At 38.1% G+C, this 17,729-nt stretch overlaps 1 protein-coding gene across 21 annotated transcripts in view; it reads right to left on the bottom strand.

Moving 5' to 3' along the window:
- Window positions 1-542: 542 nt before the first annotated feature.
- Window positions 543-17,729, bottom strand: part of TIA1 (TIA1 cytotoxic granule associated RNA binding protein) — a 40,448-nt gene continuing 23,261 nt past the window's right edge. For 10 of the 21 annotated variants that reach the window (XM_008956349.6, XM_008956352.6, XM_003830938.7 and 7 more), the window contains 7 exons: window positions 15,627-15,702; window positions 7,954-8,062; window positions 7,472-7,567; window positions 7,276-7,360; window positions 6,442-6,565; window positions 5,443-5,588; window positions 543-3,942 (listed from right to left, as the gene is read on the bottom strand). In XM_008956349.6, the coding sequence (XP_008954597.1) occupies window positions 3,816-3,942; window positions 5,443-5,588; window positions 6,442-6,565; window positions 7,276-7,360; window positions 7,472-7,567; window positions 7,954-8,062; window positions 15,627-15,702 (763 nt within the window). In that variant the 3' untranslated portion in view covers window positions 543-3,815. Of the gene's footprint in view, window positions 3,943-5,442; window positions 5,589-6,195; window positions 6,305-6,441; window positions 6,566-7,275; window positions 7,361-7,471; window positions 7,568-7,820; window positions 8,063-15,504; window positions 16,467-17,729 lie in introns of those variants that run through there. The other 11 variants (XM_008956350.6, XM_008956351.6, XM_024927743.4 and 8 more) reach the window with 7 other exon arrangements.

Below are 17,729 nucleotides of genomic sequence, written 5' to 3'. Positions count from 1 at the left end.
AGAGACTTCGTCTCAAAAAAAAAACAAACAACAAAAAAAGGGTTTTTATACACGAACAATAAAGTGAATTAAGCCTGTTTTTTTTTTTTTTTTAAAAGGCTGGTCGTGGTGGCTCACACCTGTAATCCCAGCACTTTGGGAGGTCAAGACAAGTGGATCACCTGAGATCAGGAGTTCAAGACCAGCCTGGCCAATATTGTGAGACCCCGTCTGTACTGCAAACACAAAAGTTAGCCAGGCATGGTGGCAGGAGCCTGCAATCCCAGCTACTCAGGAGGCTGAGGCAAGAGAATGGCTTGAACCCAGGAGGGGGAGGTTGCAGTGAGCCGAGATCACGCCATTGCATTCCAGCCTGGGGGACAATAGTGAGACATGATCTCAAAAAAAAAAAAGGTTTACAAAAACCTGCTACCATTGACACCTGTTGTTTTCCTGTTTGGTTAATACATATGAATACATATAATACATATGAATTTCCTGTTTGGTTAATTCATATGAATATGAATTACGGTCTTCAAATGAAGGTACAAAAACCTATTCAATTGAGACACACTCACACATTTTATTAAGGCTCTTAAATTGAAACTCATCATTTTGGATGTACATTCAAATTCTAAACACAACAGTCAAAATGCAGTGACTGTAATGAAATGTAATAACCTCCTATAAAGAAACGATTGGGGACTATCATTTTTGTGATTTAATAACAGAGAAAATCCAGGAAGAATGAATTGAGTTCCTTCTAGGAGTTGTTTATCCCTGCTCATGCTTAAGATTGATGATTTCGTGAAATAACATTATTTAAGAGAGAAAAAAACTGATTTTTTTTAAAGAAATCATCACTCTCATTTGAAAGGTTTGCTTTCTTATTTCCTGTAAGTACATTTTGTTTTTCTAATTCAACTGTAACCTCAGGACCACTGTACAGCACTTAGTAAACCTGTCTTTGTACATGCAATCTAGTTCTTACCAACTGCCTTCTCAAATGAAATGGAACTATAACACACAAATAAAAGGAAGATGTACAAGCACAGGGACAAAACAGGAGGAAAATAAAGACTAGAATGTGAATCTCATTTTCAACAAGTATCAGCAAGGAAAATGAGACCCTGGTTTCATAATTAATTAAATCTGCAGAATGCCAATTCCATTTGGTGTTAAACAGTAACCCAATATAAACCACTGATTCTGGAATAAGATTAAAAAAAAAATACCTGAGTGAATATAACAATATGGATAGACCAAAAAGAAAAAAAAATCTCACACACAATAATCACTGCAAGAAGATCCCACAGGTTATAGAAAACATAAAGGAACTTTAATATCCAAACATTCAGGGTAAAGAATACTGGATTAATCACCCATTAAGTGTAAATCACTTCAGGTTCTTTACAGTACCAGAAAGTAAAATCTAAATTTTGCATATTGCAGAGAATGAAACCATTTTAAAAACTTTAATTTCCTTACCTGATACTAATACCAGTATGATTTTTAGACTGAAAAACTAAGAGTAAGAATTAAACCAAAGATAGAGGTGTTCCTGAAATGTGAATTTGTTCAGTAGTAACCTTTTCATCATGAGTACTGATACCACTTTCTTCTCAAAAAGTAGTCAATGTACATTTTAAGATTTGTGCAATAAGCCAATATGCTGGATAATAAAAACTGTTATTACTGGAGATAGTCAAAATGAAAGAAAACTATTTAAATTATTTATGCCCAAATAATTTACCCTGCAGTCCATGAGATGCACAGGAAATAATTGTTTTTAATAAGAGAACAATGAGGGTCCTAAAGTAGAAACATAAGCCAGAAGAAATCTAAAAATAGCTTCCTGATATTTTATTTTAAAATATTTCATTTAAGCTGCTTTTGGTTGCATGCCCTGATCTGTAGAAGTTAACAAGGAAATAAAATTTCCAAGTATTTAAAAAATTTACTCATCTTCCATAAAGCGACTTTTAATGTATCAACACTTAAAAATACACAGTGACTTAATGAAATATCAGCACAACTGCATAGAATTGAGCTCCAGAGAATTATACACTCGAGCTGTCTTTCCTGGGCTCTGGTTTACAAGGGTATTGGCTTAGAGACCAGCTTGGAGTCATTTGCCCCTACCCGGGAAATGCAGGCCAGGAAACTTAAGATTTTGCAGGCCTTTTCTGTTTCTAGGTAAAATGCAGGGAGCTCCCTGAAGGTCTTGAAAACCATTAACCATTCAAATATGTATACTGGGACCTTTCCTCTTGAGTCAAGGAAGAAGGAGGTTTGTGATCTTCACTGAAAACAAAGTGAAACTTCCCACACAAGTCTTCTAAGAGACTCTGAAAATTTCATACTAGAAATTTCAAAACTAGAACAATGCCATCAAAGATTAAACCTCTTAATGCTTGGAGCCACCCCAAAATAATAAAATCGGGAACTCCAGGAAAACAGGTACCAAAAGAATCAAAATAATGATTGCACTGAGGATTCTCTTATTTGAAGGCTGTTTAAAGAGGTAGGATTTTAAGGTTTTTTTTTTGTTTATCTTTTGGCCTCTGAACATTTAAAAGATGCTTTGCCCAGCTGGTCCTTCAGGCAAAATTTGGAGGTCACAATGAACTCCAAGCCTGACACAAAGATATTCTACAGTTTCACAGCTATCATTTGTACATATTAAGTTGATTCACTCTTTTTGAGCAAATCTACCTAGAAAACGGCAAATTAATATATTCCTTTACATACAACTTTGTGTCTCAAAATTCTTGAAAAACAAGAGCAGATGACTTTGTATTCAAAGACTACCAAAGTATGTATTTGATTTTCACATGCAAACAACTTAAAACCTTATAAATCTCATGTCAACTCTGCATGATGCCTTGAAGGAAATGACATACAAAGTTTGCTAACTGTGCAAAATATTAAATTGCTAAAACATTTTACATAATGAAATAATACATGTAAATGTTGAAGTTGACACATGAAATTAACATGGCATAAGAACTTATCACATTTCAGATATTTTCTTTAGTAACAAGTTTTTGTTTTTATAGTTCCTGGTACACAGCAAAGTTTATCACGAAAGATAAAAATCCTTTTAAACAAATCCAACAGGAAATTCTTGAGGCACCTTCTCATATAAAACACAAGATGAATGCAATTATCAATCCATCTGAGAAAAGTTTTCAATCTAAATGAACATCATTTTTTCCATTTAAGTATATTTTACAGAACTTTAATAAGGCAAGACAAATTTGTGAAAAAAGATGTAGATACAAAAATGATGTAAACTAATAATTTATATTAAAAAACCCCAAAGGGAAAACAGTGGAGATGGGACAGCTCAAACAATGCCTTTTTTAAACCTAAAACAGAATTGTGCACAAGCTGAAGATGACAAAGAACTTCTAGACTCTGCACAGTTTTGGTTTTTTTTTTTAACATCTTTATATTACATGTTTTAAATCATATCAGGAATGCAAACTAGAACTGCACACTACTTCAGTGGAAAAAAGTTCAACATTGTGCAATTTTCTGCCTCTTAATAGTTAAAAAGTGGCAGCAATCCCTGCATTTGTGTTTGAAACAAGGATCTGAGAAACTTTATCAAAAAAGGTAATGAAGGCAAAAATTGGCAGACATCCAGCATCTTGTTTCTTTTTAAAACAATGTGGATGATAAGTAATTTCATGATTAAAAATGAATCTTTTAAATAAATACATTGTATCTGACATTTGCACTGACTGATTTGATAAATCTTTAAGTAAACAACGGCTTTACTACACTCCCTGTAGCCTCAAGCCACTGGCTTTAGATTCTGGAGTCCTTTTTCACTGGGTTTCATACCCTGCCACTCGATACCCAGAAGGCTGATTGGGCAACATGCTGCCATTTTGCCCTTGAGGCGGTTGCACTCCATAATTTGGTCCCATCCATGGTGCAGAAGACTGTGTCTGACTGGTGGAGAATGTGAAAGAAGCAGAGGGGAGAGGAAATCCACTGATTAAAATAAAGTATTGGCAAGAACAAACAACAAGAACAAATATGGGAAATGGGAAACATACTTTTTCTTAATCCCAAATAGAATAATTTATGCTAGGGAAAATGAAATCTTTTACTAAAGTTTTTTTCTCTTAAAAACAAGCATCCCTGTACGTTTAATTTGGACAGTTTAATTTTGTTAGAAATTAAAGCTAAGAAAATACCCTGAACTTATCAACATTCATCTCCTTTGAATATAGAAAACCCTAACCCCATTCTTGGAAAAGAAAGCTATCCATCTCATCTCTATATCTTGGTTGAACATATTTGCTGAGGAAACCACTACCTGAAAGAGTCAGGTAGGTTCCCTATAACGAAAAAAGAACATTATACTACTCAAAGAAGAAATCAAAACAATTATTAGCATATGAAAGCTCATAAAAATTCATAACATTACAAGATTTTCTTTTCTTTTCTTTTTTTTTTTTTTGAGACAGGTTTTCATTGTGTCACCCAGGCTGGAGTACAGTGGTATGATCTCAGCTCACTGCAACCTACGTCTCCCCAGGCTCAAGCGATTCTCCTACCTCAGTCTCCTGAACATCTGGGATTATAGGCACGCAACCACCATGACTGGCTAATTTTTTTTGTACCTTTTGTAGAGATGAGATTTCGCCATGTTGCCCAGGCTGATCTTAAACTCCTGGACTCAAGTGATCCGCCTGCCTTGGCCTTCCAAAGTGCTAGGATTATAGGCATGAGCCACCATGCCCGACCACAAAATCCTTTTTTTTTTTGAGACAGAGTCTTGCTCTGTTGCCCAGGCTGGAGTGCAGTGGTGTAGTCTCAGCTCACTGCAACCTCCGCCTCCCAGGTTCAAGTGATTCTCCTGCCTCAGCCTCCCAAATAGCTGGAACTACTGGTGTGCACCACTACACCTGGCTAATTTTTGTATTTTTAGCAGAGGTGGGGTTTCGCCATGTTGGCCAGGCTGGTCGCAAACTCCTGGCCTCAAGTGATCCACCCACTTCAGCCTCCCAAAATGCTGGGATTACAGGCAGGAACCACCACGCCCAGCCCACTAAACTCCTTTTTAACCTCTCAAGTATTTTTATTTCCAGTGTGTTTTTCAGAAATGTAAGTAAAACAGTGTAATTCAGGGTGTATAAGGAAGCTTGCAATATAACAATGCACATTGAAAAAAACCTTTGTACAGAAAAAAGCATAATGAATACAACAACTAGCATCAAACTCAGTGTATATAAGAATGGCTCAGTGACCATTAGTCATGTGAAAAGCTTAACAACTATTAAGCTCTTATTTTCTTACTAAAAAACAATTTTAAATTCTTTCAAGGCTATAGTTACGCTTTACATAAGAGGCCCTATTATCCACTAATTCTTAAAATTTCTTCCTACTTAAAATTTCTTTAGACATTTTCAAAGGTTAGTAAAGGAAGAGATAAGATATGCTTACTTAAATCCTTGCTGGTTCCATGCCTGGCCATACATTCCATATGCAGGAACTTGCCAACCATTAGGCATATACTGGCCAATTTGTTGTGCATTTCCATACCACTGGCCCCACTGGCCATAAGGTTGGGGATATCCAATTTGATTCTGCTATTAAATAAAATTTAGTATTACTTGAAGTTAACTATATATATACAATCCTAATATGCTGATACCACAAATTCTTAGCCAAAACACACAGGGCCATCATTACAATTAAAATGACAGGATAAACAAGAGTTGACTGCTAAAAACAAAACAAAACAAAACAAGTGAGGTTATACTGCTGTAACTCTATGTGATACTCTGAATGGCATAGTTTTTGGAAGGCATCAGTTGATACCCTAGTAATAAATGTTAAACTTAGTAGAATGTTTAAGTGTTTGGTATACTATCTACGTGATTGTTTCCTTTAGATAGGGAAGATGTGATTAGTTATTTCTATATTCAGCTTACTTAAGACACTTATATAGTTTAGGATTTGCTTACTCCCATCTCTGTGCTCCATTTACAGTTTCCTCATAGAAATCTTTGTGGAATCAAGTTTGAACCACTAAAGCTGCCTGGAAAAAAAAAGGCAGCAAAATCTGGAAGAAAAATGCCAAGGCCATAACTATATTTACAGCTTTATTTTTGTTTCAGTTGAGTCAAGCATGCTTGTGAGTTCTCCAAATGGTATGTGAATAAATCTACCAAGTATTAAAAAAAGATGTAATACCCTTTTAGGTTTCTCGGAGCATTTTAAAATCCACTGTGTGAGCATGAGTCAATTGAGGCGGTCACATTCATCATGTCACCACTGCAATCCATGAAACACCATTCTGGAACTACAATACATGTAGGAAGAGCCCTTATATACTATCATTTTAGCTAGAAACTTATTAACAAGGATTATCAACAATCTTCACCTTAAAATAACATTATTAGCCCAACAATTACTTCTCAAAGTTAAGAACCCTCTCACCTGTTGCACGGGATTTATCATATCAAGAGTTTCTTTGCCCCAATAGCATTTCACAACATGACCTTCAATGGTAGTACCATTAACAGAAACAATTGCATGTGCTGCACTTTCATGGGAATTGAACCTATTGAAAACAATATTAAGAATCACCAATACAAATTCTTTTAAATATTTATGAATAAAACCTATTTTTAAAAATCAAGGTGAGTCTGAGGTAAAACAGTTTGCGTAACATGGCATATTTTCTTTGCTATTTTTTTCAAAGATCTTGTAGTTCTGGGGAAACTTGTGTTAACAGAGAATGTGTGTTTCACTGGCCTTGTGTTAGGGAGGGAGCTATAAAATCACAGAGGCAAATACGCTAGATGCTAGAGAAATTTCAGTTTTTTTTTTTTTGAGACGGTGTCTGGCTCTGTTGCCCATGCTGGAGTGCAGTGATTGTGATCTTGGCTTACTGCAACCTCCACCTCCTGGGTTCAAGTGATTCTCCTGCCTCAGCCTCCCGAGTAGCTGTGATTACAGGCATGTGCCGCCATGCAGGCTAATTTTTATATTTTTGTATTTTTAGTAGAGACGGGGTTTCACTATGTTGACCAGGCTGGTCTCAAACTCATGACGGTGATCCACCCGTCTCGGCCTCCCAAAGTGCTGGGAATACAGGCGTGAGCCACCGCACCCGGCCAAAATTTCAACTTCTTTATAACCAAGGTAAATTTTTAAGAAAATGAGGTAAATGTTCAAAAAATATTTTGGAGGAAAACGTTTTTTATTTTTATTTTCTGGTTTTCCAGTTACATTACCAAGAAAAAAGTTTTTTTAAAAAACCATCCCTACCGAACAAATGAATATCCTTTATCTGGAAAGACTCGAATTTCCATTATTTGTCCAAATGGTGAAAAAGTCTGACGCATTAGTTGTTCTGTTAGACAAAAAACCAAAACAAACAAATCACACTAAGTTATATAAAAATCCTACAAATATTAAGCTTTGCACTTTAAAAATTAATGCCACACAGGGAAGGCTCCCATACCTGTTAGCCCAGAAGTAACACCTCCACAGTATACAGTACAGTTGCTTGGACTAGACTGATTGACAACCTCATCATATGACAGCTGTTTGGTATTTGCTGGTGAGAGAAAAGGTTTATGTCTTTAATTCATCAAATAAAATGTGCAGAAAGACAAAAGTAGCATTCACTACACTACTGTAAAGGTAACATTAACCTTGATCAAAAGGCTTATATTACACATATTATACTTCAGTTCAGAATTAAACCTCCCCCACGAATGTCTAAAAAATTACCCAGTATTTTCTATTTAATAGGAGACTTGACATTAGAAATAATATTATTTATAATTACAAAAATGAAAACTAAGTACATTTTTGAATAGTAGTCTTGATTTGCTTCTCATCTATTTCTGCAATAAGTCTCCGGGAACAGCTCTAACATTTAAAATCTAGCGTATTTTTCTCCAAAATTCCACATTTCCTTTTCTTCTCCAATACACCTACACTCATATGTACTCTTTGGAGCGGGAGGCTTTCGGGTTGCCCAGTTAGTTCTGATTTGTCTTCCACCAAGCCACTGGCCACCCATCTGTTGAATGGCGTTTTCAGCATCCTGTTCCGTACAACATTAGAAACAATAAAGAAGTCACTATTAGTTGATGTTAAACAACTCTTGGCAGTAGAGAAAACTTGGTGCTTTTCACAAATGTTTAAGTGAAAATGCTCTATGAAATACACAACATATGATAGCTTTCCTAAAATGCAATGGTGCTTTTTATATTTTTAAATTTTTTATTTTATTTATTTTTTCAGATAGAGTCTCATTCTGTCACCCAGGATGGAGTGCAGTGGTGTGATATTGGGTCACTGCAACCTCTGCCAACTGGGTTCAAGCGATTCTCCTGCCTCAGCCTCCTGAGTAGCTGGGATTACAGGCATCCGCCACCATGCCTGGCTAATTTTTGTATTTGTAGTAGAGATGGGGTTTCGCCATATTGGCCAGGCTGGTCTCGAACTTCTTTTTTTTTTTTTAAGTCCCGCTCTGTGGCCCAGGCTGGAGTGCAGTGGCGTGATCTCGGCTCACTGCAAGCTCTGCCTCCCAGGTTCATGCCATTCTCCTGCCTCGGCCTCCCAAGTAGCTGGGACTACAGGCACCTGCCACCACGCCTGGCTCATTTTTTGTATTTTCAGTAGAGACAGGGTTTCGCCATGTTAGCCAGGATGGTCTCAATCTCCTGACCTCGTGATCCTCCCAACTCGGCCTCTCAAAGTGCTGGGATTACAGGCGTGAGCCACTGTGCCCGGCCCTGGTCTCAAACTTCTGACCTCAAGTGATCTGTCCACCTCAGCTTCCCAAAGTGCTACGATTACAGGCATGAGCTACCATGCTCAACCCAATGGTGCTTTTGTATTGTTTTTCTCTTATTTGAATATTAAATTTTGGGAACATTAATCATCTGAAAAGGTCCTGAGCCCAACAGCCCTAATGAGGTAGATATCATAAAGTTCATGCAACTCAGACTACTATAGAAGAAAATCTTACTTTAAACAATCTAACAAGCTTGTTAACAATATTTGGTTTCTCATTCATCCAACAAATAAATATTGAACAGTTATGTTCCAGGCATGCGGTTAAGAGCTAGGGACACACTGGTAAACAAGCATACATGGTCTCTTACATTCTTTTGTGGGGAACAAATAAAGCAATTACAAATTGTGGTAAGACCTATGACAGAAACAAAAGGCTGAGATAGAGAATATGGGCACAAGGATCTACCACAGACAGGATGAATAAGAAAGGTCTCTCTGAAATGACATTTAAACTAAGCCTGACAGCAATAGGAGATAGCCAAGTCAAAACAATGAGGAAGAAAGCCCCAGGGGAGAGAAAAGTATTGCAAAGTGTGTTAAGGCACAAAAGTTTGGTATGCATCTGAAAGCAGCATGTGAAAGACTAGTTTCAGTGGAATCCAGCGAGCAAAAAGAATGTCAGAGAATGAAACTGAAAGATTTTAAGCAAGGAATCATCATGACCTGTGTTTTAAGAAGGCCATTCTTTTTTTCGAGATGGAGTCTTGCTCTGTCTCCCAGGCTGGAGTGCAGTGGCGCGTTCTTGGCTCACTGCAAGCTCCGCCTCCTGGGTTCCCACCATTCTCCTGTACAGGTGCCAGCCACCAAGCCCGGCTAATTTTTTTTGTATTTTTTAGTAGAGACAGGGTTTCACCATGTTAGACAGGATGGTCTCCATCTCCTGACCTCGTGATCCGCCTGCCTCGGCTTCCCAAAGTGCTGGGATTACAGGCGTGAGCCACCGCACCCGGCAAGAAGGCCATTCTTAGTGCTAAGAGGAGAATGGCTTAGGATAATGGGTAGTAAGGGGATAAAGATACTTTATGAAACTTGTGCAATATTCTAGATTTTTAAAAAGTGTTGGTGGCCAGGAGCATTGTAGTAGCAGTGAATGTAACTTAAACTCAAGGCCAAAATAATGGGGGCTGGAGGGGACACCACAAGCAAAAGGAGAGAAAAGATAACTCTTAGGTTCCTCTAGAGAAATTGGAAAGACAGCATTTATTGAAATGCGGAGAAAGACCAGGAAAGAAAAGGGGAACAGGTCTAAGGAAGAAACAAAAAGCTCCATTAAGAAAAAACTTTGAGATGCCTGTGAGACATATAAATGAAGACCATTTGTTAATAAATGTGGAACACAGAGAAGTAGACTGAAGATACAAAATTCATGCAGACTAGAGAAAGAGCCTAGGACAGAGCCCTGAAAAACAGCAAAACTTGAAAAATGGGTAAAGGAATAATCACTAGCTAAGGTGACTAGGGAGGAGTAGCCAGTGATGAAGGAAGAAAGCCACAAAAGTGTATGGTCCAGGGAGCCAAGAAAACAGAGGTTAAGAGGTGACCTTGAAAATAGAGTAGCATTGGTACAAAGTGAGAGTAAAACCAGCTTAGAGTAGACTAAAAAGTAAATGGAGTGTAACTTTTGTGTGCACACATCAAAGGTAAGCTTAATCTACTACTGAAGGAACAGGCAAATTCAAGGCCTTTCTTGAAATATGAAAATGAAATGCTTAAAAAAAAAAATTAAATAGGGTCTTATTCTGTCATCCAGGCATGATCATAGCTTACTGTAGCCTTGAACTCCTTGGGCTCAAGTGATACTCCCACCTCAGCCTCCTAGTAGCTAGGACTATAAGCATGCACCAACAAGGTTGGCTGTTTTTTTTATTATTTTTATTTTTTTACTATGGTAGGAACAGCCTTTACTGGTTGCAACAGGCAATGGGAGGGATTTGGGGACCACAGACTAGGTCGCCAGGCTTTTTTTTTTTTTTTCTTAATGGAGACAGGGTCTTGCTGTTGCCCAGGCTGGTCTCTAACTCCTGGGCTCAAGCAGTCCTCCTCCTGCCTTGGCCTCCCAAAGTTCTGTTATTACAGGAATGAGCCACTGTGCCTGGCAGGAAATGCACATTCTTAAAAAGAAACAAATATTATCACCCCAACCAGTCCGAACTCCATGAGATGCTTAACTAATGTTATGTGTTGAATTGTGTCCCTCAAAACGATATGAAGTCCTATACCCTGGTATCTGTGAGATATGGCCTTATTTGGAAACAGGGTCTTTGCAGAAGTAATTAAGATGAGGTTATACTGGATTAAGGTGGGCCCCAAATCCAATGACTCAAGTCCTTATAAGAAGTAAAGATCAGACTGGGCACGGTGGCTCACACCTATAATCCCAGCACTTGGGAGGCTGAGGCAGGTGGATCACTTGAGCCCAGGAGTTCGAGACCAGCCTGGACAACCTGACAAAATCCTGTCTCTACAAAAAATAGAAAAATTAGCTGGGCATGGTGTTGCAACACCTGTAGTCCCAGCTACTTAGGAGGTTGTGATGGAAAGATCACCTAAGCCTGGGAGGTCAAGGCTGCAGTGAGTTGTGATTGTGCCACCACACTCCAGCCTGGGTGACAGAGTGAGGCCCTGTCTCGAAAAAAAAAGATGATGATTATATGGATACACAAAGAGAGAAGATGGTCATGTGAAGATGAAGGCAGAGATTGGAGTTATACAGCTACAAGCCAATGAATGCCAAGAATTACCAGCAACCACCAGAAGCTTGGAAGAAGCAACAAAGGATTCTTCTACAGAGCCTTCAAAAGAGCATGGACATGCTGACACCTTGATTGTGAATTTCACGCCTCCAAAACATTGAGAAAATAAATTTTTGTTGCTCTAAGCCATCCAGTTTATGATACTTTGATACAGCTCCTCAGGAAAAAAATAAAACTACTCACTCAAAAAAGTGGAAAAAAAAAAACAGAGATGTATCTATGTTGGTGGTTGTGAATGGGAGATAAAGTAGAAGCATATGCAAACAACTCTTGAGAATTATAGCCAAGAAATGGGGATACAGTTAGGGAAGGGATGTGAGGATAAACAGTGGTTTTGATTAAGAGATACTAGATGGCCAGGAACGGTGCCTCATGCCTATAACCCCACCACTTTGGGAGGCCAAGGCGGGCGGACTGGTTGAAGCCAGGAGTTCGAGGCCAGCCTGGGCAACAAAGTGAGATTGTTCCTACAAAAAAAATATATATATATTTTTGAGACGGAGTCTCACTCTGTCGCCCAGGCTGGAGTGCAGTGGCGTAATCTCAGCTCACTGCAACCTCTGCCTCCCGGGTTCAAGCGATTCTCCTGCCTCAGCCTCCTGAGTAGCCGGGATTACAGGCGTGTGCCACCATGCCTGGCTAATTTTTCTATTTTTAGTAGAGACGGGGTTTCACCATGTTGGTCAGGCTGGTCTCGAACTTCTGACCTCATGATCTGCTTGCCTCGGCCACCCAAAGTGCTGGGATTACAAGTGTGAGCCACTGTGCCTGGCCTTTTTTTAAAAAAAAATTAGGTGGGCATGGTGGTGTACACCTGTGGTCCCAGCTACTCTGGAGGCTGAGGCAGGAGGATGGATTGAGCCCAGGAGTTCGAGGCTGCAGTGAGCTAAGTCACACCACTGCACTCCAGCCTGAGTGACAGAGTGAGACCCTCTCTCCAAAAAAAAAGAGAGATCCTAGGTTGATGAGAATGATCCAGTAGAGAAGGAATAGAGTGATGACACAGAATAGCAGTAATAACAAGAACAGCACATTATGATTCCATTTATAGGAAATGTTGAGAACAGGGAAATCTACAGAGACAGAAAGTAGATTGACAATTGTTCAGGGCTGGCAGGAGGGGCATGAAAGGAGGATAGTGACTGCTAATGAGTCATGTAGCTTCTTTTTGGGGTGGTAAAAATATTCTAAAATTTATTTTGGTAATAGTTGCACAATTCTGTGAATTACCTAGAAACCACTGAATTGTATACTTTTAAAAAAAAATTTTTTTTTTTTGAGACAGGGTCTCTGTCGTCCAGGCTGGAGTGCAGTGGTGCAATCTCAGCTCACTGGATCCTCAACTTCCTGGGCTCAGGTGATTCCCCCACCTCTGCCTCTCAAGTAACTGGGACTACAGGTGTGTGCCACCATGCCTGGCTCATTTTTTGTAGAGAAGGGGTTTTGCCATTTTGCCCAGGCTGCTCTCAAATTCCTAGGCTCAAGTAATCTGCCTGCCTTAGTCTCCCAAAGTGCTGGGATTACAGGTGTGAGCCACTGTGCCCGGCCACACTGTATACTTGAATTATATCTCAATAAAGCTGCTGTTAAAACAAAACAAAACAAAACAAACAAACAAAAACAATGAAGCAGTGGCAGCATAGGCTCAAAGTCCTTGAAAAGGCAAGAGAGATGGGGACACGAAAAGGCAAGAGAGATGGGGACACAATCATAAGTGATTTTGCCTTTGACAGGAAGGACCTTTCCTGTACTATAATAGGAAGAATGGGAAGGTGGATGAATTTTATGTAAGTTTGGTGGTTGAAAGATGAGAAACACATGTTTGCCAAGACAGTACTCTGTACTCACCTAAAGTGTGTGACCATTAAATTAAAAGCAAAACCACCTGAACTCAGTTTTTTTCCAGCAACATTCAGTTATTTTGGGGTAGGCAGAGAAGCTAAGCTCAATCAGTATTGTGGTCTTCCTAGCATGCAGAACATAGGAAGAGAGGCTGGGGGTAATTGCAATCAGGGCTGTAGCACTGCGTAACAGAGCCAAGCACGTATCACAAATTTTACATAAGTTGAAATTTATAGATTTAAATTTATAGAAGATTTGATAGAAGATTATATTATTTACTGCCGGGCGCGGTGGCTCACGCCTGTAACCCCAGCACTCTGGGAGGCCGAGGCAGGCGGATCACAATGTCAGCAGTTTGAGACCAGCCTGGCCAACATAGTGAAATCCTGTCTCTACTAAAAATACAAAAATTTAGCCGTGCATGGTGGCAGCACCTGTAATCCCAGCTACTTGCGAGGCTGAGGCAGAAGAATTGCTTGAACCCAGGAGATGGAGGTTGCAGTGAGTCGAAATCGCGCCATTGCACTCCAGCCTGGGCAACAGAGCGAAACTCCGTCTCAAAAAAAAAAAAAAGATTATATTATTTACTCAAAGTTACATCTGTTTTATAATGGTTGTCAGAATTTGTACACATCTCTGGCTAACTCCAGAGGCCATACACAGGTTATCAATAGACATCCTTTGCTATTTAACTCTAGTTCATACTAAATACACATTCAACAGTGATTTTTATATAGCAGAACCCTATAGTCCACAATCTCGAAAATGTGAAAAATGAGTTCCTAGCCCATCAAACCGCCAATTTATTTCCCTAACTTGCACTAAAACATCCTAAAACCTATGAATCAATCCTCTAAGGAACTCAAATTAATCACAGCTATCAATCCATTATAGAAGGTATTTTTCTACCTTTCTAAAACATTATGCTATGCTTAATAGTAAAGTTTTCAGAACCAAATAAATTCTCTTAATTTTTATTTTCTCATCTTACAGGAAAAAAAAAAATCTTTGGTAGATGGGACATGTACATGACTGAGCTTGTATTGTTTTCACCTCTCAATGTACTTTACAACTTTCAACTTTTTTTTTCTTGAGACAGGGCCTCACTTTGTCACCCAGGCTGGAGTACAGTGGCTTGATCATGACTCACTGCAGCTTTGGCCTCCTGGATTTAAGTGATCCTCCCGCCTCAGCCCCGCAAGTAGCTGGGACTACAGGCATGTCTCGCCATGCCTGGCTAATTTTTTGTAGAGATGGGGTTTTGCCATGTTGTCCAGGTTGGTCTTGAACTCCTGACCTCAAGTGATCCGCCCACCTTGGCCTCCCAAAGTGCTGGGATTACAGGCGTGAGCCACTGGGCTCGGCTGAATTTTCGGAATTCCCGGAAAAAAAAAAAAAATTTTTAAAAAAGTAAAATAAAAAAATATATATTTTGTAGAGATAGGGTCCCACTATATTGCCAGTATTTATCTCAAACTTCTCAGCCTCCCAAAGTGCTGAGGTTATAGGCATAAACCACTGTGCCTGGGTAATATATAATTTTTTAAAAAGTTCCTATCCATCACAGTATTTTGTTTTATTTATTTATTTTTTGAGACAGGGTCTCACTCTGTTGCCCAGGCTGTGCTGTGGCATGATCTCAGCTCACTGCAACCTGTGCCTCCTGGGTTCAAGTGATCCTCCTGCCTCAGCTTCCCGAGTAGCTGCGACTACAGGCGCCTGCCACCACGCCCGGATAATTTTTGTATTTTTAGTAGAAACAGGGTTTCACCAGGTTGACCTGGCTGTTCTCAAAGTCCTGACCTCAGGTGATCCACCCACCTCGGCCTCCCAAAGTGTTGGGATTACAGGTGTGAGCCACTGCGTCTGGCCTCCTCACAGTATTTTATTAGCTACTTTTAAACTACCATGGGAATATAAACTAGGGAGATAATGAATTAAATCCATAAATGAGATTTTCAACATCTACCTTTGGCTGATAATTTAAACAACTTTACTTTCTACATTCTGAAAACATCTTATCAGTACTCTGCATGCCTCAGGTGCCAATAAATGTTAAACAGACAAAACAGAAGAAGATATCTTCTAGTGAGGGTTTATTTTAATCATCAGTAAAATAAACAGCAGACGAAAAAAAGATTAGTAATTAAAACGGAGTGTTTCCATTCTTTACTCTTTAAGCATTATCCATGCACTTCTCATTGAGCTCACCCATTTGTTGAAAAAGGAGACAAAGCCATATCCCTTAGACTTTCCTGTTGCCATGTCTTTTACCACTCGGGCATCTCTGAAATCAGAAACAATCAGAAGTTTAGGTTTGCAAACTATCCTCTGGATATCAAGTAAGAATTTCACACACAACTCATTCTCATGTTTCACCTTCATTAAAGTGAACCTTTAATGCAAATTCGCCTTTTATTCTACAAAATTTATCATGTATTAGGAAATGAGGCTTAATTTTATAGACATGCAAATCAATAACTTAAGTATATATGTATATTTATATTGTACAGAAATTGCCTCTCTCTTCAAAAAACTTTTTAAACTTTTAAATATTAAGCATGGTGAAAGCAGCTACTCACATGAACTACTTAACCACTTATAAAGTTCACAGGACATTAGATGAATGGCTTTCTTTAACCATGCAATTTATAACTTATTTGACACTATATTCTACCTAATCATTAAAAAAAAATAGAAAACTGGAAACCAAAAGAATGAAAAAGTTGTATATTCCCTAAACTAATTAAACTATTTAATTTTTTCAGATCAATTTATACCCCCCTTTTTGTCTAAATTTTGAGAACTTGACATTTTCAGAAATGTTAAATCATTGAAGAAAAATACTAGACACACACAAGTTTTAAGCTAGACAAGAAAAGATTTTACACTGAATTTTATAATAGCATTCATATAAAATTGATTGGAACTACAAGATATAAAAGCAAAATTTTAAAAAGTCAGAAAGTAAAAAAGCACGCCAACATTTATCCACTGTGAACCGTAGCTTGTAGTTAGCCAGGGCAATTCTGTCCATTCTTCAGAGACACTCTGCAAAATAACCAGAGCCCTATTATTTGAGATTGAGTAAAAACCCAGCCATGATAGCTAAAACTCCATACCTCAAAAAATTGGACTCAAATTGTGCTTCACAGGCAATCTGCTTTTAAGTTAGTCAGGTATGTCACAATGCTTGCTCTCTCAGGACACATGAACAAAACAGGCACTTTTATAACAAAAACCCAAGTCAGAAAGCCATGCAATGTAATTTTCTATTAAAGTATACATAAGCATATTTTAGATCAATCTGAGTGATTTATTAAGTGTTCAGGGTCAAAATGACAAAGACGTGGTGGTGAAAAGGGAAAATTAATGTAAGTCAATGTTCAATATGCAAAAATACTTAATAAATTATCTGTATGGTACGCATGCATTTAATCTGGTAGCTGACTCTCTTCTACGCTGTACTTTGTTAGTCTACCCTAAACTCAAGGAATAGGAAGAGTTTATAGGCTGTATATAAGGGAAAATGCCATTTTTTTATACTACATGCTTTTACAGACCACTGTTTATTACACATCTATAAATCAAACACTGATATTTGCACTTTTTAGAGAATATCATGAGAACTCTTCAACATACAGTTATCAACTTATCTCCTTTAACAACAACAAAAAAATCAGGAAAATATGCTACTGACTGCCAAATGATTCCTTTAAATGCAGGAAAGCTAATTCCTTATATAGCCTAAAACTCAAACATTATAAATTATCTCAATTGAAAATCATAAAACTTAAAGGTCTTACCAAGAAAAAAAGTATACACCAATAATCATGCTACAGACTAAAAATATGACACAGAAATATATTTAAGAGAAAAAAATATAACCCATGATTTGTAAATCATGAAATTGCTAAAATCTGAAGGTCACTTAACTTAAACTCACCAACTGTTAAATAATCTTTGCCTAATTCCAAACTAAAATTCCCGTGTTTTCAAAAAAACTACCTCAATTAAAATCAAAGCATTTAATAAAATAGCTACTTAATCTGTTCACAATGTTAGAAAATTTTTTCTTCTTAAACTTTCAGAAAATGTTAGTCTTGAAAAATATTCAACTCATTTATTTCTCTCTTAAAAGATTCTCTGGAGAAGCAGCAGCAAAGATCTAGATCAGGCTTCTTTATCCTTTTATGGTTCTATGACTACTCTGACAACAGGATAAAATTTACAAAGATTTTCCACACCAAAATGAAAACACAAAATTGTGCATAGAGATTTAGAGCCCTTGAGAGGCCAAAGGCTAAGACTGTC

This window comes from Pan paniscus, chromosome 12 (genome assembly GCF_029289425.2).
Source record: "Pan paniscus chromosome 12, NHGRI_mPanPan1-v2.0_pri, whole genome shotgun sequence".
Taxonomy (NCBI): Eukaryota; Metazoa; Chordata; class Mammalia; order Primates; family Hominidae; genus Pan; species Pan paniscus.
Note: the sequence above shows the minus strand (reverse complement) of the source record. Positions and strands in the feature narration are given on the sequence as shown.